We start from the raw sequence: 24,584 nt of genomic DNA on the forward strand, positions 1-24,584 counted from the left end.
TGTGTCGTTCAGCACCTTTTCCGCGAACATTAAACTTGCTTCCTGTGTTTACCTTCGCGTTGTCAGCTCTCGTTTCTCCCTCTAATGGGGGTTTTCCAGATAATTCAGGTTGTTTTAGTCACTGTCGCCTCTTTTAGTGAAAGTCTTGCTTATTTAAATGGTTCTGCAGTCGATTTTGATTCGTTCAGGAGAAAGTTTCTCCGCATGTACCAAGTCAACAGCGAGGAATTTAGTCGTCGTCAAATCTATTTTCAGGTAAGAGATTAAAGTAGAGAGATGCAGGGAGGCTGTATTTAATGTTTAAGGTGCTGTTTTGACTTCACACCCAAATTAGCGAGGAACAACCTTTACAAAATAGCAACACGTATTCCTACTTAGAGTATTGCTAAAGGATTCCTGTTTGTTTAACGCGTGAAAACGAAACATGCAACCTGTGGTGTGCATTGCTCACTTTGATATGCAGTGATGTAATAAAAGGTACGGTAGTTCCCTTGTGGTTGCTACAGCCTCTAAAAACTTTTTAGGCCCAGGGCTACTTCATGACTAATGAGTCAATTCAATTCAGTTTATTTATATAGTGCCAATTAACAACACATGTCATCTCAAGGCACTATTTAATTCAGCCAGATTATACAGTCAAATTGATTCAAAGATTTCTATCTAAGGAAAACCAGCTGATTGCATGACTCATTTTGACTCTAAGGCAATCCCTAACACTGAGCATGCTTCTAGAGACAGTGGAGAGGAAAACTCCCCTTTAACAGGAAAAAAACTCCAGCAGAACCAGACAAGTCATAGAAAGGGCTACCAATGCTGACTGATGAACTGGAGGGATCAGTGTTAACTTCATACATAATAAACATATTTTTATTGGGATGGAGAGAGTGAAGGAAGTAAGAAATGGAGAGAAGAAAGGATAGCAGGAGGGTGTGATGGAATGAATGAAGGAAGGAAGGAGTGGATGAAGAAACAAAAAAAAAGGCAGGAAGGAGGGAGGGATGAAGGAAAGAATAGAGGGAAAGGATAGAAGGAGTGATATGATGGAGGGAGGGGGGGGAAGGAGTGAGGATGTGGAGGAACGGCAGAAGCAATGATGGATGGTAGGTATTAAGGAAGAAAGGAAGGGAGGGGGGAGGGATCAGCATTCACCTTAATTTCATTCATAATAAGCATAATTTAATTATTTCTTTTAACTCCTAATTTTCTTTGTTTTATTGTCATTTTGAAATCTCTAAACATGCTTAAATTCCCTGTGTGATTAAAAAGGAAGGGCAACAGAGTAAAATTTTAATTTAGCCCGATGCTGAGTTCTGCTTTTTTCAGAAGATACTTTGGGCAGCCTATGAGGCCCCTCAGGGCCCTTTGGTGCACGTGGGCACCAGGTTCGTGACCCCTGCTCTAAAAGCTGTTCTACTAGAGTTTTGCTTTTTTTCCTACATCATCTCAACCAGCTCTCCTTTAGCTGCTACAAAAAAAAAAAAAAAAAAAAAATCCCCATAGCAGTATGCTGCCACCACCATGTTTCACTGCAAGGATGGTTTGTTCAAGTTAGTGTTGCAGTGTAGGTGTCTGCCTCCTGTAGCTTTCGCATTACCAGTTCTTGTCCTCTGAACAGATTCTCCTACATGAATTAGCGATTGCTGCAGCTGCTTCTCTGACTAATTGTCTCTGTTGTTGATCTGTGGTCTGAGATGCTGGATTAATTCGATTATAACATGGAGGCATGAATGCATACCAATCATTACGACCTAATTGTCCTTACCTTAAATTATATCTCAAATTAAAGAAAAACAAAAGTTGCAGCCCGATGGGGATAAGGTTGGGCAGTTTATGTTAAAAAGACCTCACAGTCAGACAGATAACTAGGCTAAAAGAAAAAAGAGTTGGACAAGCGGCACCATATTAGACTAAGTTAAAAATCTGGTTGTACCTTCAGAATATCAGAATTACCTCCTAACTTTGGGAAAGAGACAGCAAATTACAAAGTTCATTGTAAGTTTTAAGAACTGGGTCTTATGCTCTCTAGAGCATTCTTTGAAATCTCACCTCAAAGATATTTCACTGTCACAATGAATCCCGTACTCTGCAAGCCAGGAGTCTCCAACCAAGACGACGGGAATATGACTCTGCTGTAACAGAATGTGTCAGAAGAATAACAGATGAGTGAGAAGGATTTACCTTTAGTCAGTGCTAAAATGTTCCTTGTCTAATATCATATTTGAATTAGGTCAGTGGTTTATGTTGACATTATAATCATATCTAAAGTACAGTAAGATTCCTATCTTTACAGGTTTGTCAGTTTAGCTGGATGTCCATGTCTTTGGAGTTCTTGGTAGTCCTGCAGTTGGTCCATCCTCTTTACATGTTTAGATGATTGATTGAACAGAGATGCTCAGATTTTGAACCTAACCCTGCTTTAAACTCATTGGACCCTCTTCTCCTGACCTGTCTGCAGGGGTTCTTGGTCTCCATTGGACTGTTTCTCTAAAGTTCTCTAACAAACCTCTGAGGCTAGAAACCTAAAAACATCTACATTTATGCTAATTGTTGGACTAGTTTTGCCTTTGGGCATCAGAGAAATGTGTGCAGACTCCAAATGCATGCTTACTGAACATTGCTTTTATTTTTGTACTGTACCCATCTTACATTCTAAGGAAACAGAAGGCAACGATAAACTGGTTAGGCCATTATCAAGCACAGTTTACGCTTGTTATTTTTTATCTTATAGAAACATTTCCGCTTCATTAATACTTCATTTCTATGCTCAAATATGCTGCTTTTTCCTACTTTCTAGTTAATTATACCAAAACTTTTGTGTTGTGTGGGTTTTTACAGAATGCTGCAATGCGACATATACACCTGAACTCATTTTCCACAGAGCCACAGTCTGCCACGTACGGCATTAACCAGTTCTCTGACCTTTCACAGATGGAATTCAGGGGTGAGTGAGAATTTCATTGTGGATTTAAAGCTTGCCGAATGGAATTAGTTGTATTTGCTGAATGTGTGTGAACTGACAGGGTAGGGCATGCTGATAAAATGTAAAACAAATGTTTTTTTTTTTTTTTTTTTTTGATCAAATTACTTCGAACCAGCTGTAACTGCCTTATGCAAAGTTCTCCGACGTTCTTCTTGAAGGCAGAGCCGATGTTTAAACGCATCTGTGTGTCCAGGATGACTTTGGGTTTTATCCGCAGATGTTTACCTTCGAGCGGAAAGTAGCAGAGCCCCTGGCTTCACTGGACGGACTAGAATGGGACTCCCGGCCAAATTTGACTGGAGGGATAAAGGGGTGGTGGCACCGGTCCAGAACCAGTTAGAGGTACGTTTAATGCAGGCAGATGATGGATGCACTGAATTGTTGTTACAGTAAACTTGCTGTGAGCAGAAATAAACAACATGGATTACATTATTCTATAAAGAAGGACTTGCTGGAAGCCTCTAGTCACCACAGTAATGATAATAAAAGTAATCGTTTATTTGTGTCTATGAAGAGAATGGGCCAATATTTTAGTCTGTATTTGCAAAGGCAGTCAGGACGTACGTTAAGTGACTTAAAAGCGAAAGTACTTGGAGTTTGGGGCTAAATACACACATTCCTCACTTTTTAGCTTTTTATAGCAGGAAGCTTAGAAAACAATGAATAGTAGTTCTTCTTCATTATAAGGCTCTACTTAGTGTTTATATATGACATAAAATGAAATGCTTTTAACCTTTTGATATGAATACATTCAGGTGGTGTGAATAGATTTATAAAGTACTTTAATGTCATACATAAAAACAGCCTTTCTATGTTAGACTAAAAAGTTTGACTTTAAACTAGACTCAAACTTAATCATAAGTGCTGGATAAGTGATATTGGAGAAATGCGTCTGTGTTCTGATGTTCTTTAGGACTTTATGGTTCGATTTCAGTCCAACAGATGGTAATAACTGCTTCTGTTAACCTGGTTAATGTGGGTGTATTAAAAGGCTTTCTGTTTCAGCAGTTAATATCCAATAAAAGGACAAGGTTGACCACCTACCACATTCCTGCCTCATATACGCTCCTTTTTTCTGTCCGCCGCTTTGCGATCCACGGCTTACAGTGAATATCAGAAGGAGCAGAGTTCAGCTCTGCCTGTCTGCGGCTAGAAAACAGGCTTGCATTAAAGTTGACTGGAAATTGCCTTTTTTGTAAAAGGAAAGCAGGCAGGCAACGATCACACAACCACAAAAACGGAGCACAAGTTAGAATGTTTAGCATAAAGTAGATCTTTTTAGCAAGTCGCGAATGAAAATAACTGTGAAAAGGTTCACACATTTCATCTCTGCAATCTGGCTCCAGTTCATCACCCCACCATCTGCCTCGCCAGCTCGTCCTGTCTTCAAAATGCAGATATATGCGCAGGTCAGTGGTTCTGTACAGGTGTAGCTTTCTCGCATATCCAGACTGTATTTATACATTATGTGAGAGACAGGGCTTAGTGAAGAAACCAGCTTAGTGTATCCACCTCAATACTAGAAAGGGCACGTCTTAATCCTGCAAATATCTGATAAATGACAGAGTAAGGATGATGAGATGGGGTTAGTGTTGGTTTTAATCATACTGGAAAAGGCTTGAAACATAAACTTTGCTGTTTAAAAGTCTCAGTTCAACATATTCCTATTTTTTTAGAAAGAAAAATAATGATTATTATAAAAAAGTGCTTATACTGTTAGTCATCTGAAAAGGGTTCTTTAAATAAATAAGTTAAGATGTATTATTACAGACTCGTAGCCCAAATCACATAAAAAGACAATGATTAAGGAAAATAATAGTGCATAAAAAAAAAGTGGTGAAAACGTCACTTTTTCCCATGCAAAAACAGCAAAATGTCTTACATCTTACAAGCCTTTATTAAACTCCTTTTAGGATTTATGATGGGTGCTCGGATAATTCTCCCTACTGCAAATCAATTTTAGTCTTGAGGAGTTCAGCTGAAGGTCAAGCATTCATCTGAAGTAGTAATGGACAGAATACATATTTGAGTGGTGGGGGAGTTCAATCGTTAAGGAAAGGCAATGAAACGACGACAAACCCAAACCTTTGAGACTTCAGCTCGACGAGCAGAAGGGACCTGGGCTACGAAAGAATGCGGTTTAGTGGAACAGAGCTGTTGCATGTCCTTTATGAAGGTTCATTTTTAGCTCTTTTTGTCCTTTATCTCTTTAGTAAGTCAATTTGCTGCGGGGGATGAAATTTTCACTCTAAAGCACTCCTCCTAAGGGAGGGACATAACCTATACAGTAGAATGCTGCATAACATGGTGTATATTTCATCCTTTTGAGTACAGGGAAAGTTTAGTGCTCCTGGGAGAGTCTGTAAACGACCAGAGCCTCCGCACTCACCTACCTCAGCTCGGCTGCAGTTTATCTGCCCACATTTCTTATTGTCTGGCTTGTCTGCGGACCTTCCTGGGCCGGGTTCCCTCTCAAGATTAATGGATAGATGGAAGATGAAACGCGATGCCATGAACACAGATACACAATATCAAGTCAATTATATCAGATAAACTCTTCTCTCCTCTCCAGATTTCCTTGTCTTTCTCATTTATAGCTTGGGTTAATTTCAGGGCTCATAGATGGCTTTAATATTTTGTATGCTTTGTGCATAGTTATCTCCAGTCCAAGCAATCGGGACTAAATTTAGCTTTTGTATTGGTTTTAAGCCACAGAACCATTTTCATTAAAAAAATAAAATAAGAAAGAAGAAGCGTTTCAGATGCCAAACTCAGATGTTTATCATATTTATGAGAATTTATGCTGAGGGAGTGAACATGATGTAGTGATCTCCATGTTGGGTGAAGAATTTGTTCAAATATTAAAGGGAGAAAAAGAAAGATGTATTCCCCTAAATAAAGTATTGCCTACTGGTTTCTGGAGACGGATGAAATCAATTTTTTATCCTTTTCATTAACAGGAATAGTATGTCATACTTGATTAATATTTTAGATTATTGTCTCTCAAAAGCATGAGTAACAGCTGGCGCTTTGTATTTCTTCATCATGTGGCTTTCAGATGAGAGTCGAGGTTATTCATTTACATTTTTACCCAGAATTTAGTGTTTCTGTCAGTAGGTGGCAGCAGAAAGCAATTAGACAGTTTGGTTCATCTGTCTTAGGAAACAAGCATTAAAATGATATTTTACATAGTATTATTATTGCTATGATTGTATTTTAATTTATTGCTGTTTTAGTGGTTTCATCTTTATATCAGAGGTTTTATATAAAAAGCTTGTAATGTGAGGCTGTGAGACTAATTAAAGATTTCACCCATCTCAATTCTTTGGAAATAAAACGTCCTTTTTAAAACCTTTGTAACACTGTTCTCTACTGATTTACCGGTAAGTTATTATTTATTTTTTCTTGTTTGTGTTTTGAAGTGTGGGAGCTGCTGGGCGTTTAGCGCGGTCGGCGCCATCCAGTCCGTCCATGCTATGGGAGCCTCGCATCTAGAGCAGCTCAGCGTGCAGCAAGTTCTCGACTGCTCCTATGAAAATAAGGGCTGTAATGGAGGCTCCCCTTCCCACACACTTGCTTGGTTAAAACAGGTGTGTGGATGTTTTTGCATTCAAAGTTTGACCCAACCTGCCTCCTCTGGTCTTAATGGCTATAAAACACTGGAAGTCACTGTTGACTTATTTAACAAAAAAAAAAAAATAATTATGTCACTCAAAAGTAGATGAATCTTACATCCATTTATCTAATTTCTGCTTTTATGCATAACACTGATGTTCTCCTTCCAATCTAGAGCAGAGTGAAGCTGGTGAGTCGCTCGGAGTATCCATATAAGGCCAAAACAGGAATCTGTCATTTCTTCCCCCAGTCTCATGAAGGTGTTGCTGTCAAGAATTATTCTCTGCATAGCTTCAGGTAAAACAAAAAAAAAATGCTTTTAAAAAAAAGCCCATATTACTATTTTTATTTCTTGCATGAATCCAGGCAAGACTTTGCCTATTTTAGGTCAGTGATAGTTAACAAAATTATTTCTGTTTTTAAATGCTAGAATTATGACAGATATTTTTCTTTCTTTCTTTCTTTAAATTTAGAAATGTACCTGCGTTTAGATTACTTAGCCTGCATTGTCTTTATATAAATGTGGAAAAGGCCTCATGATGATTTAATAGCTTATTAAGATTGTGAAAGTACATCTGGGTTAGTTAGCTGTGGATGGATTTAAAGCTAGCCCCTCAATCTAACTGCTTACTCTTTTTTTTTTATATGAATGTTTTATAACGTTTTGACTCTGAGATCCCCAGTTAAAAATCTAAACCACGGGAGTCAAACTGGTTCCAGAAAGGGCCATGTGGCTGCAGGTTTTCTTTCCAACCAAGCAATAGCACACTAGACTCCAGTCATCTCTTCAAGTCATCATGACTTGTTGAGATGACTGCACTCAGGAATAAATATTTAGATTTAGTATGAAACTAAAGTCTAATATGTTTTAATCACCAACAAAACTTCAGACCTGAGAACAGGCTTCAAGCTGTGAGTTATGAGAGCAGCAGGTTCATTGTTTAGGGATGTTTTTCTTTAGTTTTTTATTATTTAGCAGTAGGTATGGTGAAGTTCACATAATAAAATGCATCATGAGGAGGGGAAATATTAAAGCAATTACTCATAACGGCAATGAAAATAAGGCTTGGACATAAACGAACAACAGCACAAAGCATACCAGCTTAAAAAGCACCTTAAGGACAACAAAGTCCAGGTTTTACCGATGCCATCACAAAGCTCTGATGTCGTTGGCAGAGAGAACTTGTGGGAAGAGCTGAAAAAGGTGTGTGAGAGCAAAGCGACTCGTAAAATATAAATTAAAACACTTTTATTTACATACAGTGTATGTAAATATACAGTGAAAGCTAAACTGGAATGTTGTATTTAAATGTTATATTTATTTTACTTTTTGGTTTCAAAGAGGTACAAGTACGGAGGGCAGTGGGTGTAGGTCAGCCTTGTCCAATGAGAGACCTCCACGTTTACAGGGCAAACAAACACTCAGATCGCTCAGTGGCACAAAGGTTCCTGCCCCTGTCAGCTGTTATGACCATAGACTGTCATCTGACATATAATAAAACCTTTACTATAGATTAAACACATAAATACACTGAGGGAAATAAGTATTTGAACACCCCGCTATTTTGTATGTTGTCCCACTTAGAAATAACGGATGGTTCTGAAGTTGTCGTCGTAGGTATATTTGCACACTGTGGGAAACATAATCTGAAAAATAAAATCCAGAAATCACAATGTATAATTTTTTAACTATTAATTTGTATGATACAGCTGCAAATAATTATTTGAATTTGGGTGAACAGGTGTCTTTATTCTTCTTATTATTAGGATAGTTATGAAAGAATTTCATTGTTTATAGCAAAGCATCATCACTGTAGATAATAATATTATCTATGTATTTAACTTTAAAGGTATTGTGGAGGATTTTCGCGAACTTTAAAGGACCCGCCCTCTCCACTTAAAAGAAAAATGCATGTGTGAGAGCATGCACAAGCCCATTTCTCCTTGTATATGCTCTACTCAAAAGTTGCTGTTCTCATAGCTCATACAAGCTAACTGTGCCCGAACTTTCGCTCAAACCCCTAAAACCCTCAATCACTTTAAAGAGTGGGGACTATATGGCAGACTTTATAGGGAACTTACCGTTCGGACAGATGAACACTGCTTTTTGCTCCATTGGTCACATGGTGCCTGTGCTATCTTTGTTATTAGTCACTGTGACAGTAAATCCCATAATGCTTTGCGAGGAAAGCTCAAAGCCTCTTACAAGGCCTTTCTTTTTTTCTCATACACTTTGTAGCCCTTGGCCAATTTCAAGGAACCCCGGTGAGGAAGGAGAGCTTCAATGATCGTCTGAAACCGTAGCACACCACAGATATATGCCTGAAAGTGCGTATGCGCAGAAAAAAGAAACTTTACGTAAACATATCACCAGAATGATTGACACCTATTTAGATGATCCACCCGGAAATAAAAGATCGTCCTCTATACCTTTAAGGTATTTGATTTCTAACTCCATTTAAAAGTCCATCATTACTTCAACTCTATTGTTTAGTTTCCACATATTTAAAACCATGAGCGATTCAAAGACGTCTTTACAGGTTTTCTAGATAGTCTAGGTCAGCTACAATAGATGTAAATATTTTAGACAGACACAGATCATAAACATGTTTTCTTTGCTAGTACTGTTTACTTTGAGGCCTTAAAAAAGGACAGTAACATCCAGGGAAAACCAACAATAAGATTAAGAAACAACAGGCTTAGTTATAAATCACCAAGTTGTAATCATGTCACGTGCGAAGGAGATGCATAAATCACTTGCCAGGGAAATGGGGGATGAATGATGACCGTGGCCAAATGCCCACTGGTTTGTGTTGCCACCATCCGGCCTGTTCTGTCATCCAGGCAAAGAGTCGCATAAGCCTTTGCTTAGCAGAACATGGCAATTGGCAGCTGAAAAAGGCAGAGTTCAAGTGTTTCACTTGAGAGCAGATTTGAGCCGCTGCTGCTGGACCTTGGATCTCCATCAGATGACGGGTTCACCTCTTATATTTGTTCAAAAAACGGAATGATTCAAAGAAAACTAACATCTACAAAAAAAAGGGGTGTGCTAGCTTCAAAAGATGAAGAAGAAAACATTAGAGACATGAAAGATGCTCATCTTTTCAAGGGGTGTTCAGTGTTAGACGTCAAAGACATCTTCATATTTCTGGCTCCAGCCTGAGCTGTAAAAAAAAAAACAGAATGTGCACTCAGACTGATGACACTGTGAGGCAACGATCAACTTTCTAGAATGTCTATTGATCTGTTCATAGTATCTGAGCAAAGTTCACAGAGATGCTTATCAGCAGCCATGTTTGTCCTGGATGGTCAGGACATGCATCCTGATACCATGTGAAGGAAAGTAGAAATAGAATATAAAATCCTTGTATTGTCCCACAATGGGAAATTATGGTGTTACAGCAGCAAGAGATTATAACAAAAGTAGTATCTTAAAAAGTGTATAAAAATAACAGAATAAGTGACAGAGTTAAAAAAATAAATAAAAATAAACCAATAAAATACTGTAGTGTACAGTGTTTTACTATGTAAATATTGTGCATCTGGAGAATAAATAATTATGGTTAATAACAAATGAAAAAATGGTTAAGAACACAGTTTTTGTGTAAGAAATGTAGAAAACCCTTTGAACTTTTTCTGATTTCCTTTTTTTTCTTCCTCTTTTGAAGGATATTAAGGATTTTATGCGATATACCAACACAAAGTAGCATTTAACTGTGTAGCAAAAAATAGAAATCTGCACATTTTGCTGTTCATATGTATCCAACCGTATTTCCTTTAAATAAACCTCAAGCAAACAGTTATCTTTAGAGGTCATTGATTTGGCTAATAGACTGTCTGGATGTAACTGAAACCCAGTATTGATGCAGTTCTTCTGTGAAAGCAGCATCATGGAGACCAAGGACCCCAGCAGACGGGCCGGGGAGGAAGGTCTGGGTTCGCTTAAAGTAGGACTGATTTCTCCTCCTATGTAAGGACATTTGTGCGCGCTGTAACTCTGTTTTACCTTCTGTTTGACAGAAAACCCACTTTAAGCGTGTTACTGCCACATAAAGGGCTGGACTGAGAAATGTTATTCTCTTATCCTGACCAAAACTGAGTTCCTTTGCAGTTTGAAAATTGTGGGGGGGTTTTTCCCCCAACTTGCGGTTAAAATGCATTTATGCAATCCACTTTATTTATATAGCACATTTAACAACAGAAAAGTTTCCGATGTGCTGTACAGAACAAATGATAAACAACAACACAACAATACATAAACACAATACAACAATAAATAAACTAAAAAGGACACAGAGGACCACACAAACTACACATTGTGAAAAGCCAAAGAGTAAAAGTCGGTCTTAAGACGAAACTCCACTGTAGAGGCAGTCTGTATACGGAGGGGCAAAGTATTCCAAAGTCTGGGGCCAACTACAGAAAACGCTCTGTCCCCTCTGGTTTTAAGCCTCATCTTAGGCACTATTAACTGAAGATGGCCCTCAGACCTCAGAGCACGTGCCGGAGAATAAATCTGGAGGAGCTCAGTGATGTATTGAGGAGCCATCCCATTCAGGGCTCTAAACACAAACAATAAAATCTTAAAATCAATTCTGAAACAAACATTTGCCCAGTCCTAGTTGAAAACAGGGCTTCTAAAACAACAAACTGTACTTTAAACATAATTTAGACCTCTGACCAATTATCCAAGGGCAAAACAATAACACAACTCTCAGCATTGTTTAGAGCAGCAGCCCAGAGGTAACTGTGGATGAGCTGCATGTCAGTTGGAAGAAGCCATTGAGAAGATAACTAATACTGGTTTGATTAAGGAGTAATGGCAAAAAAAGGCCTGAATTTGTCATTTTTACAGGTTGTCACTGGATTATTTTAAACCTTTTGTGAATGAGTGAAAGAAGGTGGTACTCTGCTCATATGAGACCAAAAGAGCTTTTGCGTTTCATATAAAGTTCTTTAGTGTTACAACAAAAAAAATATATTTTTTTGATCTTTTTTTTCATGAAACATTTTCTAAACCATATTAGATGTTTTTCCTCCTGCTTTTCAATCATGCAACACTTCTTGTTGACCTATTGCACAACAGCCCACTAAAACCTTTTGAAGTTTGTTTTCCGAATGTGGTGTCTTGTGAGGATATCATGCAGTTTATTTATGTGGTCTGAAAGGCACTTTAAGAGATCTCCTGATATAAGAACTAGAAAGATTTAGAGATCTCACTCTGGGAGAAGATTAAGGGAAACTGAGGTGATAAATTCAAGTAATAATTGAACCTCCGATTATTTTAATAACAACAGGAAATGTTTCTGAGCCCACAGTGGAAGGAGAGTACTTTAAATATAACTCAAACAGGGAGCGGCGGCTTTAAGGGCTTAAAGTTGAACTTGATTAATGCCTCGTTTAGTCAGTTTTCTGTGATTTCTTTGAATCTTTTTCTACAATGGGGTAAAATTACTCCAGTTTTTATAGAATGAGAATATATACAAAACTTAACTGTTTTCACTCTATTCGATTTTCTTTTTTTTTTTTTTTTTATAACAGTTGCTTCTTTTCTGCTTCTGAATGACCTTGAACTTATCAGGGTCGAAGAATATTGTTCTGAATTTCAAACTGAATCTTAAATGCAACCTTGCCTCGTTAGGCACAACTTTAAATTAAAGCAAAGTTTAAAAAAAGATCCTCAGTCTAAGCAAATGTCAATGTCATGCCACCAGTTGTGTTCCTCATTCTATCCTTTCCTACAATCCTCTGATCCAGCATGAAAATGCCTCATTCTGACCTGCCCCGTCTTCAGGGGCAGGACGTCTCCGCTAGAAGTCGTCTCATCAGGAGGTCAGATCTCTACTGCAGCACAGCCAAAGACAAACACCATCACAAAGTCAAAGTGCCCCTTTTAGAAGAGTTCAGTGCATAGGAAGAGGCCCTATAGATGACATGTAATGAGCCTGGCAGCCAGGGGCACCACAGATACCCCCAGTGGGAATCATCTGGCAGGATGACAGGACGGGGTAACAGAAGGGGGTCTGCATATGTTCACCATAGAAGATAAGAGAATATATGTCACAGTTTTTCAAACGCAGATGTACTAATGAGAGACTTGGATACAGATCGGGTTTACTAGAGAAGCATGTACGTCTTTGAAATGTTTGAAGAGTCTTTGAAAGCTTTCTAAAGCATTTCCTGGTTTAAATCTCTAACTCAGCTGTGTTCCTCTGATAACCGCCTAATCAAAAGGCCGAAGAATCTACCTAGAGAGCTGTCATGTTTCTGAACTTTCCCTTTCTCCTCAGTGGTCAGGAGGAGGCGATGATGGGTCAGCTGGTGCAGTTCGGTCCTTTGGCTGCTGTTGTGGATGCCGTCAGTTGGCAGGATTACCTGGGAGGCATCATCCAGCACCACTGCTCCAGCCAATGGTCTAACCACGCCGTCTTAGTAGTTGGATACGACACGACTGGTACAAACCTTCACACCACAGACACCGAGGCAGTCTATGCCTTTCTAAGTTTAAGAGCCTCCCATTTCGGGCGGAAAAAGCCCTTTACGTTTTATGCATTGTGTCATTATTGATCAACAATGGCCACAGATCAGGAAATTAAATATTGGCTTGGGAAATAAATTTTTGGAGGAAAAAAGAAGAGAATGTTGGGTTTATTTCCTTTTTTCATGTTATTTGATTTGAATACAGAAAAAAAGGACTTATCGTATCGCATATCATGGCTGCAACAATCGGATAAATCTTGATTAAACTATTAGTAAAATATTAGAAACTATTCAGAAATATTCTATAATTAGTAGATGAAGGATTATTAACTCTGCTATGCAGACTTAAGATACACAATATGCTGAGACAACAACCCACTCAGTCTAAAAAAACATATCTTGCAATTAAGATTAAAAACCTTTGTCTATAAATATTCTGTCCAAACCTCACAGAGTTGCCTAATTTATCTTAACCTGGTTAAGATCCTACAAAGTATTTCCTACTAACAACTTGATGATTTGATTGTTAATCAAAAAAAATAGTTACTCAATTAGCAAGGTAATCTTTAGTTGCAGCCTTATTCCATATCCGAACTGCCAGCGAATTTAACTGCAGAATAGAAAACTGTCAGATTTGTGGTCAAATGGTTTATGATCACTGCATTTACATTTCTTTGTGATTTGAATGTTTGTTCTTTTCTTTTCTATCCCTGCAGCCATTTACAGGTGCTGGTCATAAAATTAGAATATCATGAAAAAGTAGATTGATTTCAGTAATTCCATTTAAAAAGTGAAACTTGTATATTATATTCATACATTACATACAAACTCATATATTTCAGATGTTTATTTTGTTTAATTTTGATGATTACAAATGACAACAAATGAAAATCTCAAATTCATCATATCAGAAAATTAGAATATTACTGAAGACCAATAAAAACAAAGGATTTATAGAAATGTTGGCCAACTGAAAAGTATGAACATGAAAAGTATGAGCATGTACAGCACTCAGTATTTAGTTGGGCCTCCTTTGGCCTGTATTACTGCAGCAATGCGGCGTGGCATGGAGTCGATCAGTCTGTGGCACTGCTCAGGTGTTATGATAGCCCAGGTTGCCCTAATAGTGGCTTTTAGCTCTTCTGAATTGTTGGGTCTGGTGTATTGCATCTTCTTCTTCACAATACCCCATAGATTTTCTATGGGGTTAAGGTCAGGAGAGTTTGCTGGCCAATTAAGAACAGGGATACCATGGTCCTTCAACCAGGTACTGGTAGCTTTGGCACTGTGTGCAGGTGCCAAGTCCTGTTGGAAAATGAAATCTGCATCTCCAAAAAGTTGGTCAGCTGCAGGAAGCATGAAGTGCTCTAAAACTTCCTGGTATGTGGCTGCGTTGACCCTGGACCTCAGAAAACACAATGGACCAACACCAGCAGATGACATGGCACCCCAAACCATCACTGACTGTGGAAACTTTACACTGGACTTCAAGCAACGTGGATGAAGTGCCTCTCTTCTTTTCCTCCAGACTCTGGGACCTTGATTTCCAAAGGAAATGCAAAATTTACTTTCATCAGAGAACATGACTTTGGACCACTCACCAGCAGTCCAGTCCTGTTTCTCTTTAGCCCAGGCAAGACGCTTCTGACGCTGTCTGTGGTTCAAGAGTGGCTTGACACAAGGAATGCGACAGCAGAAACCCATGTCTTTCATACGTCTGTGTGTGGTGGTTCTTGAAGCACTCACTCCAGCTGCAGTCCACTCTTTGTGAATCTCCCCCACATTTTTGAATGGGTTTTGTTTCACAATCCTCTCCAGGGTGCGGTTATCTCTCTTGCTTGTACACTTTTTTCGACCACATCTTTTCCTTCCCTTCGCCTCTCTATTAATGTGCTTGGACACTGAGCTCTGTGAACAGCCAGCCTCTTTAGCGATGACCTTTTGTGTCTTGCCCTCCTTGTGCAAGGTGTCGATGGTCGTCTTTTGGACAACTGTCAAGTCAGCAGTCTTCCCCATGATTGTGTAGCCTATAGAACTAGACTGAAAGACCATTTAAAGGCTTTTGCAGGTGGTTTGAGTTAATTAGCTGATTAGAGTGTGGCACCAGGGGCCATCAATTTTGAACCTTTTCACAATATTCTAATTTTCTGATATGAATTTGAGATTTTCATTTGTTGTCATTTGTAATCATCAAAATTAAACAAAATAAACATCTGAAATATATGAGTTTGTATGTAATGTATGAATATAATATACAAGTTTCACTTTTTAAATGGAATTACTGAAATCAATCTACTTTTTCATGATATTCTAATTTTATGACCAGCACCTGTATACCAATATTAACTTCCTATAATAGTTAAATTCCAAACACTAATTGATGTTTTGCAGCATTTATTTTTTTTCACAGTCTTGTTTACAATTTATTATGATATGAAATAATTATGCAGAAAGAAAAAAAAAAAAACACAGCAAACTTGACTCGTGAGGCTCATTAAATGGCTGTTTTCTGTCATAGGCGACATACCTTACTGGATTGTGCAGAACTCCTGGGGCACTGAATGGGGAGATCAGGGTTACGTGTATATAAAAATCGGTAGCAACATGTGTGGTAAGTTCATCATCCTTGGAGCATTCTGATGTGTTAACCCAACCTATTGTGCTCTTGGTGGTGAACCATGCTCTTGATTTGGTTTTCTTCCCAGGTATTGCAGATTCTGTGGCAACTGTTTCTCTTTGACAAGAGTTTATTTGAGTCAGACGGGTTTGTGTGAGTCACTGTGTGGGTGCTTCCCCTTGCCAAAATGAAACAACTCATGTGTTCAGTATCTCTTATATATATTTCTTTTTTAAATGTAGCCATCTTGTGTCACTCAAACAAATAAAACCCCTTTTATGTTTGCAAGTGTTTATATTCACTGTACAAAACAGACATTAAATACAAAATATACAGCAGAACTTGTCAATTTTCTTTACAAATACATCATCAATTAGTTGATAAATATAATACAAAATTATCTAGAATACTATACAGAAGTTGAAGAGCTAGATGATTAGCATTATGTACACAGTTAATGTCGTCTACGGATTTAAGCCGTGCAAATCTCCCTGCTTTAGTGGTTGGCATTTTAAATGCTTGAGATTTCATCTTATTTACACTCTTTTCTTTCGGATCTGTGTGAAGCGGCCCATTGCGACATGCTGACATAAAAGGCGTTGCATGAAAACCCGGCAGCATTGTGCCTTCATGCAATGTTTGATCATTCCACCCACTGATCTGCCTGCCTCCAGGTCACTTCTCCTTCATTTACATAGGGTTACATCTAGGCAGGCCTTATCAAGGAACCGTCTGCGGCACTTTGACTCAGAGGCCAGATTAAAGTAAAAAAAGCTTGATATGGCATCGTGAAATATTTAATGTCAGACATTATGTCACAAGCCCTGCAACTGGATTTTTTTTTTCTGGTTAATTTCTACCTCTTGCTGAACTTTAGTATATAAAAACCTAATTTTGAATTTCGTTCACAAATCTACTAAGCCAACCTAACACCTGGTATAAAACACTGATGATCATTTTTATTCTTTTCGCATGAATTTTACTACTGTCCTTACTTGGCTTGAGTGAAGTTGAATAAATCTGATGTCAAAATGGTGCTCTGACTCATTTATATATTGGCCCGACAGAGGGGCTGAACTACAGTACACCTACACACTTGGCAAATAACCCCATGGCTGACATCTGCCACCATGAAGGGAGGCCAGAACAGACGGCAGAGATGCACTTTTAGTCTGAGTCCTCGCTGCTGCAGTAGGAGCTGTCGCAGCATTCGGCCATGTACAGGAAGGTGTGAACGTTGGGGTTGAGTTTGGGCACCCAGTGACGAGGCACCAGGAATGTAGCCAGGTTAAACAGATCCACAAACACTTTGTAGCGGTCACTAAATAAAAAAAAAAAAAACATACAATTATGAGGTTGGAAGATAGCTGCACAGGTACAACTTAAGGGCAACAAATGTTATTCTGAAAATGTCTTTTAAAGTTTTGTGTCTTCGCCTTCTGGGAGACAATACCCAAGTGACAGGTTCTTCTTTTAATGAGCAAAATATCACTGCACTATCCTCTTCTAAATTAGCTTTGAAAGGCTTTGCAAAGGAATGTTTGCAATCATGAGACTGAAGTGGAAATGAAACAATACCTGACAGTGGATCTTAAGTACTGGTAGCCTGATGAGCCCCCTGTTCCAGCTTTGCTGCCAATCATTCGGTGTACCATGCACACATGGTTGTCTTGAAGAGAGAAGAGAAAAAAGTCAAACATCTTTGGTTATATTTGGTTCCATATCAGCCTCACTGTTTTAAGTATTTATATCTCTTGAACTTCCACATTTTTGACGTTTCAACCCAAATTTTCGATGGAATTTTGTTTCATCAACACAGAGCAAAACCAAGCAGTGGGAATAACAAGATACATGGTGCATAGCTTTAAAATTGATTTATGAATAAACGGTAACACATTTGCACATCTACAGACTGACCTCAATGCTTTGCATTAAATTGTTTTATTGTAACCCTGGCTGAGTTTACTCTGGTTTTGTTGGAAGTCAAACCTCCCCCTTCTGGAGTTCTTTTGCAGCACTTTATGCTTCCAGGACTGTCGTTTATTTCTTTCCATTCCACCTTCCAATTAGGATTAACCAACATCCCTGTCTCTGCTGAAGAAAAACTTGCCCACAGCCTACTGCATCCACCACTATGTCACAACATGTGTTAGCTGATCTCCATTTGTTCTGTTCCGTCATACTAAGCATTTTGCAAGTAGGCCATCTGACCACAGCACCACATATTAGCTGTATCTGCTACAGTATATGACCCTAGTATAACTTTGCTTGGCTTATTTCAGCAGTAGATGTATTATGATCCAAAGCATAATACTCAGATTTGTCTTTTCCTGTACAAACCTTTACCACCTGAGCTGTGGATCCCTCCAACTCCTCCAGAGTCACCACTGGCCTTGTGCTCACTACTCTAAATAATGCTCTCCTCGAATAGTCTGCAGAGGCTCCATTCTTGCTACATGTTCAGATGATGGATTGAAAAGAGTTGTGGGAGAATTTCAAACCTTGGTGTTTAAGAACCTAACGCTGCTTGAGGCTCAACCAGAGCTTCCTCCATCACCCCTCTGTTAGGTATGTTTGGTTTTTGTGATGCTAGTCGCTATGTAATTTTCTCTTAAGAACCTCTGAGGCCAGAAATAGAACAGCAGCATTTATATTGATATTAACTTACATATAGTTGGACTTCATAAACTAGTTAGATGTCAGACATTCTTAGGGAAAATTGGATTTTATTAAGGTTATATGTAAAGGAAATAGAATACAATGCACATATTTTTTAGATTTTATTTTGTAAAGAACATATTGAAAGGATGCCTCCACCCGCCCTTTGAAGTATACAACTCTTAGTTTTCTTTACATTCAGAAATTTGTACTTTCGAAGTCGTGAGTAAATCTTAACTCTGGTTTAACTAAGTGTAGTTTCTAGTAATGTAGCTCTAACTTTAAGCAAACTGAAACTTCTCTTCGTGTTTCCATATATGCACCCAGTCCCATCATCTGTAAAATACTTACATCTCCATTTTGTCATGAGGGTGTCGATGTCCATGAGGGATGTGAGCAGCTGGAAGGGGACCTGGAACCTCGGCTCTTCCCTGAAAGGTAAGGCAAGGTTTTATGTTTTAAACATCTCATGAAAATCCTACAAAATTTTAATGGGTGTAAAATGAGAGCAGCTGTCACCTGGGCACCGGCAACAACCCCGGCAGTTTTGCACTAATTATCACTTTGCAGTTGCTGCCGGATGACTTTGTTAGGCCTGCTGAAGCCTTAATGAGCTTCATGTGACATTCTGTCCTTATCACATGTGTTACGTAGCTACGACACCTTTAGGAAAAACTGACAGACATGCTCAGACTGTTGAAGCCTCCTCAAGACCTCTTTACAACTGCTGTAGGTGTCGCCTGGCTGACAGGGTTTCAGAACCGGGCTTGTGATATGGAAATGTTATATGGGGGGAATTAATGAGCACCCCTGCCTCTGGAACTTGCACTAAGATGTTCTTAAGTTAGAAGTCCCTTTGGAGGTGCCAACACCTTCCAGATATAAAAAATGTATGAGCTGTAATGGTACAGTATAAATGCTACAGTTTTACTGGAAAATTAGAGGTAAAGAAGCACAAAGAAAAGCTTGTCATACCTGTAGAAGTAGATCATCAGAGCACCTTGTAAAGCCTTGTAAGATAGCCGTCTTTCCCCTTGGAAGCAAAAATGAAAAAATACCTTTATTTTGAAGCAACATAAATTGTGTTTATTTGTGCTGCATTGTGAGCAAAAGTTCAAACTCCACAGGAGGCAATTTAAGGAAGCATAGAACAAACAGAGGGCATCTCTAATGTTTTGTGACATCTGATTAAAGAGCTACCTTTGCTGACCAGGTGGTAATGACGTTTTTCATCAAACAGGGACGTGAAGAGCTCTCTCTGTTTGACGAGCTCAGCCATCAGCTCCTCTTTCTCCTCAGACTCTGGCATTTTCTACAAAAATAAACAATGCCCGCAAACAAGAATCCAACTTCTGTCAATCATCCGTGCACTCCGGGGCGAAGCTGGGAATGTTTGTTCTAGGAGCTAAAGTTATTTCTTACCTCGACTTTCTTCTCCTCCAGATTCAGTCCATCGAATATATTGATTTTTAGTCTTTCCCAGAAATTGAATCCATCCACTTCCAAGCCAGGTGTTCTCTCCAGCCACTCCTGTAAGAATCGCCCAAAACTTTAATGTCATTTTTTCACTAAGAAGTCGCACTGATGTTGCTCTAGAGCAGATCCAACCATAGAGTAACCCTGTGGTAATTAACTCGTTGGCTAAATCAGGTAAATCAATAGTAATGTGTATGGAGCACCAAGACGAACCTCAACGAGCTTCAGAAGCGTTGGCTCTTGTTCTGTCTCCACCAGCATCTCACTGTCATGCCCCTTAAAATTGTCCCTGTAATGACGTCTGTTGTAGGGAACCCTCAGGTTGTCCGGCACCCCGATTTTGTTCTCCAAAAGCCGGAATTGAAGACTTTGGAACCCAGAGGCAGGAGACAGGTACTCCCTGGAGACCCAAGATCAATTTAACGATCCACACTTAACGCAACGGGAATAAAGCATGATCAGGAAGTGGGTCTCATAAACATTTTCAGAGGTTATTTATATATATAACTTTGGGGGAGTGGCGGCCTAGTGGTTAGGACATAGAACCTCAGGATTCCAAGCTCTAAGTTCGAGCGCCACTCCCACAGACTGGCACTCTGGGTCTCTGAGAAAGACCCTCCAATTGCTCGCTAGGTGCCCCACGATGGCCGCCTACTGCTCCCCAAAGGGGATGGGTTAAATAGAGAGGTGCATTTCTCCAATGTGAGATCAATAAAGTTCTATTATAACTGTTATCATTGTTATTGATAAGCTTACCTGAAGTCAAAAAAATCCAGGGCTGTCATTGTTTCCAGAACGGCAAACTGGTCGACCAACAGTCTGAAGATCATTACAATCCTGTGGATTCGAGTGTTGACTTTAAGCATGTTGCGTTCATCTCTGACCTGGTGAGGAGGAATAAAATGATAATTGCAATAAAGTTTTAAAAAAAATACTAAAATAAAAGTTGTAGTAATAGGATGTGTGTCATTTTTGGAGGGCGATTTAATCCAGGACATGAGCCCCGAGGATAAGTAGAGGTTTCTAACCTGACTGAGCTACAATTTTAAACATAACTTTCATATGCCGTTTCAGTGCTGTTAAGAGATCTGACTCTTAGGAGCTGTTTTAAATCCCAAACATTCGAGGATCTAAACCGATTGGTGCAAAATGTTCTTTTCTGTGTGACTTACATGCCCACTGATGAAGATCTGCCGCACTGAATCAAGCTCAAATAGAATCTGTTTGAACCACAGTTCATAGGCTGAAAATAAAAATCAAAGGTTCAATCATCATGAATAGCTCTGTCATATTAGAAATTTGAGATGCGAACAGCAAATTAGGTCATTAACCTTCAGGTGTGAATCCTAAATGTCTTTTTCTGTTTGATTAAACTAGAAAAATTTGTATTTAACTGTACCTTGATGGGTGACAATGAAAAGATGCTCATCGTGGATCTTGTTGCCTTTCAGTTCACTTTGTAAAACCTGAGCTGAGGTTATTTTTTCCAGCTAAGGGTTGGATTAAAATAAAACATCAAAAGCATTGATTTAGTATTTTGGTTCTTTAAAAAGACCCGAGGATGAAGAGGAAATCATTGTGATTTACCTGTAGGTAGTCTCCATAGATGATTCCTCCCTTACTGGCCTTGTTTACACCTGCTTGCGAGGCATCGTCATCTCCCTCAATTGGAGGTTTGTTTTTGAATAACCTACAAGACAGAAGATGGTAGCCAATAGATATGAGGTTTTTCTAAGAACAGAATAAAAACAATGGCATTTTAATGTTGAAGGAGAAGCAGAAGTGAAGTCCTTAAAGTCAATAACCTGAACGTACAAATGCTTTTTCTCAAAAAACGGGCATTGACTCATGGCTTATCCCTGTTGGTTGCAGAAAAGATGTCCTCCCTTGTTTCACTAAACTGTACTAACACTGCTTTCGACACAGTCTCTGTTTTTAAAGATGTAACTCATCCAATCAGTCACGAGGATACGGTTCAATCTGACCCGCCTCTATTTGCCCCATGCAGTTGATGTTTATCTTAAACTCTGGTTACATTCTGGACTTTGTGTCACCTGCTTAAAATATATATGTATAAAAAAAAAAAACAGACCCAAAAGTTCAGGACCTGTACAGCTGAGACAGCTGTTGTCACTGCTCCCAATCCAGAGTATCTTCCAAATCACCACTTAGGCCAGGATTTTGTACAGTTTATGATCACAGGTAGGAAATCCAAGCAGGAAAAAAAACTTAGACTTCCTTGCATGTTTTCCATTTTCTAATAATTGATCCCACAGTTGATTTCTTCACACCAAGCTGTTTACCTATTGCAGATTCAGACTTCCCAGCCTGGTGCAGGTCTATAATTTTGTTTCGGGTGTCCTTTGACAGCTCTCTAGTTTTGGCCATGGTGGTTTAGAGTGTGACTGTTTGAGGTTGTGGACAGGTGTCTTTTATACTGATAACGGGTTCAAACAGGTGCCATTAATGAAGGTGACGAGTGGAGGAGAGAGGAGCCTCTTACAGAAGAAGTTACAGGTCTGTGAGAGCCAGGAATCTTGCTTGTTTGTAACTGACCAAATACTTATTTTCCACCATATTTTGCAAATAAATTCTTTAAAAATCAGACAATGAGATTTTCTGGATTTTTTTTTTCTCATTTTGTCTCTCATAGTTGAGGTATATCTATGATGAAAATTACCGGCCTCTCTCATCTTTTTGAGTGGGAGAACTTGCACTATTGGTGGCTGACTAAATACTTTTTTGCCCCACTGTACATCCTTCATTTGACTGGGTGAAATTTGAAAAAAAAATTTTTGTTAAACATGATGATGTTAAACAACACTGTAAAAGTGAGTCAAAATGTAACGCATAGCTGAAAAAGCAGCGTCTGCCCGGCACTGTCAAACCTAGTTGTTCAATATTTTATTTTATTTATTTTTTGTCTTTAGATCTGGTCATCCTGCCTGAGAGGTCTGGTGGTTGATACAATGATAGCAAGTCTTGATGTGTTCAAGACATTCAGTGAGTGATAAACTGTTTTGAAGTCTATTCTTTTAGATACAGGGAACCAGTGTAAGGCCTTTAAACTGGGGTGATTTGCTCCACTTTCCTAGTTTAGTTAGGATGTGGACAGCAGCATTCTGGATCAGTTGTGAAAACACTGTTGCAATGATCAATTCTACCAAAAAAATGAACATATTGAAATCCTGCTGAGACATTAGTTCATTAATCCTGAAGATGTTCTTTAGGTGATCGAAGGTCGAGTTTGTTTCTGTCTTTATTTCCCTCTGAAGGTTAAAGTCTGAGTTCATCACTAGAAACCGGTCTCTAACCTGATCAGTGGTTTCTAGGTGAAATGACTGAAGCTGTGTGCTAACTTTTAATTGCTCCTCTTTTCATCCAAAATTATTGCTTCAGTTTTAGTATTAGCTAACTGAATAAACATTTTGGCACATTTATGTATTGATTTCTTCAATAAATAAAATCATAGTCACCTGATTGTAATACAGAGCAACTTATGTTCTTGTTGATTAAAGTCTAACCTAGGGGACCAGACAGGCAGGCAGATTTGTGTTGATTAATAATTTTAAAAATACTTTTGTTTAAACATTAATTCATTCGGTAAATTATTAAATTTAAATGGAAACAACTTGATAACATTGCAACAGCCTTTGACCGACCAAAAGCCTTCGGTGCTACAAACGAGTCGCTGAAGTCTTCAGTCATGTTTGCATGCTTTGAAACTACATAACCCATAAGTCCTGTACGTCGATCCATCTTTTATTCAATATATTCGGAGTAAACTTTAATAAATTCATAATTTCATTCAGATAACCATAAGTATTCAAGTTTTATTCTATATATATATATATATATATATATATATATATATATATATATATATATATATATATATATATATATATGTTTAATTCAATATTGAAGTTTCATTAAATATATTCAAATTGTATTCAACATATTGATAGTTCATTCAATATATTTCCCTGTTCACCCTGTTATCTTTAAAAAAAATTGAATTTACACTTTATTTTATTATAAAAAATGTAATATGGTTTACTTATTTAACTAATTAACTGTTAAATTAATACAGTTTTAAAACAGTACAAACACATGACCATTTATCAGAAATTGACATGTACATTGAGTCTAGTGACAAGCACAACAGTCCCATTATTGACATAAGCATCAATTAACATATTTCCATCTACATACTTAGTATGTAGAGCATCTACAGACTTATTTCAACCCCCTAAGAGAAATAAAAGGTTTGAATTCAGACTTTGGGTTTTATTCAAATCCAAAATACTTGATCAGTTTCTTGGAGTTTTGGTTGATAGAACATGTTTAGAGTGAAAACTGTTTTACAGTAGCAAGTGAACCTCTTTGTGACCCTCACTGTGTCCATTCAAAGGTCATTTTTACTGTTTGCTCTAATATCAGTCATGAATGAAACAACATGAACCTGGTTACATAAGCTAGAGGGACCTGCTCTTCATTCTACTTATGAATCACTATGACTTAGCTGTCTGCACTGCCTTGGATTTTCCAGAAATGCCTCTTATTCACTGATTTTTTTTTTTTACATGATCACCATATAACTAAATAATATTTGTTTTTCGTTTTTTAACTTCCTGGTAATTACATTAAAGTTTGGAGGTTTTCCTTGTGTTTGTGTTGTTTTTGTATGAGACATGTTATGGACAGATCCACATGCTTTTTGGAAATCTCTGCTACCAGTCTGCAGGTCATTCATCT

The 24,584-nt window shown here is 38.3% G+C and overlaps 2 protein-coding genes across 2 annotated transcripts; one reads left to right on the top strand and one right to left on the bottom strand.

The window, feature by feature from the left end:
• Positions 1-4: 4 nt before the first annotated feature.
• On the top strand, positions 5-16,231 carry ctso (cathepsin O). The gene is made up of 8 exons (XM_038269114.1): positions 5-255; positions 2,836-2,941; positions 3,198-3,322; positions 6,403-6,570; positions 6,771-6,892; positions 12,886-13,049; positions 15,594-15,686; positions 15,781-16,231. Exons 1-8 carry the CDS (start codon positions 85-87, stop codon positions 15,813-15,815), a joined length of 984 nt encoding a protein of 327 aa, XP_038125042.1. The 5' UTR covers positions 5-84; the 3' UTR covers positions 15,816-16,231.
• Positions 16,232-16,527: 296 nt separating this feature from the next.
• tdo2a (tryptophan 2,3-dioxygenase a) lies at positions 16,528-21,772 on the bottom strand. The gene is made up of 12 exons (XM_038269113.1): positions 21,642-21,772; positions 21,414-21,516; positions 21,226-21,316; positions 20,999-21,069; positions 20,583-20,710; positions 20,040-20,226; positions 19,773-19,880; positions 19,551-19,662; positions 19,326-19,383; positions 18,702-18,781; positions 17,271-17,361; positions 16,528-17,013 (listed from the first exon to the last, which is right to left on the bottom strand). The coding sequence occupies exons 1-12, from the start codon at positions 21,674-21,676 to the stop codon at positions 16,860-16,862; spliced, it is 1,218 nt and encodes a 405-aa protein (XP_038125041.1). The 5' UTR covers positions 21,677-21,772; the 3' UTR covers positions 16,528-16,859.
• Positions 21,773-24,584: the final 2,812 nt, after the last annotated feature.

Source organism: Cyprinodon tularosa, unplaced genomic scaffold, assembly GCF_016077235.1.
Source record: "Cyprinodon tularosa strain WSP-4 unplaced genomic scaffold, ASM1607723v1 ctg72, whole genome shotgun sequence".
Lineage (NCBI taxonomy): Eukaryota > Metazoa > Chordata > Actinopteri > Cyprinodontiformes > Cyprinodontidae > Cyprinodon > Cyprinodon tularosa.

Coding starts and splice junctions, on each gene's coding strand:
- tdo2a (XM_038269113.1), bottom strand. CDS start 21,676: ATGAGTCAATGCCCGTTTTTTGAGAAAAAGCATTT. Junction 20,227..20,582: donor CTGGATTTTTTTGACTTCAG/GTAAGCTTATCA, acceptor TTGGGTCTCCAG/GGAGTACCTGTCTCCTGCCT. Junction 19,663..19,772: donor TGGAGGAGAAGAAAGTCGAG/GTAAGAAATAAC, acceptor TTATTTTTGTAG/AAAATGCCAGAGTCTGAGGA.
- ctso (XM_038269114.1), top strand. CDS start 85: ATGGGGGTTTTCCAGATAATTCAGGTTGTTTTAGTCACTGTCGCCTCT. Junction 13,050..15,593: donor AGTTGGATACGACACGACTG/GTACAAACCTTC, acceptor TTTCTGTCATAG/GCGACATACCTTACTGGATT. Junction 15,687..15,780: donor AATCGGTAGCAACATGTGTG/GTAAGTTCATCA, acceptor TTTTCTTCCCAG/GTATTGCAGATTCTGTGGCA.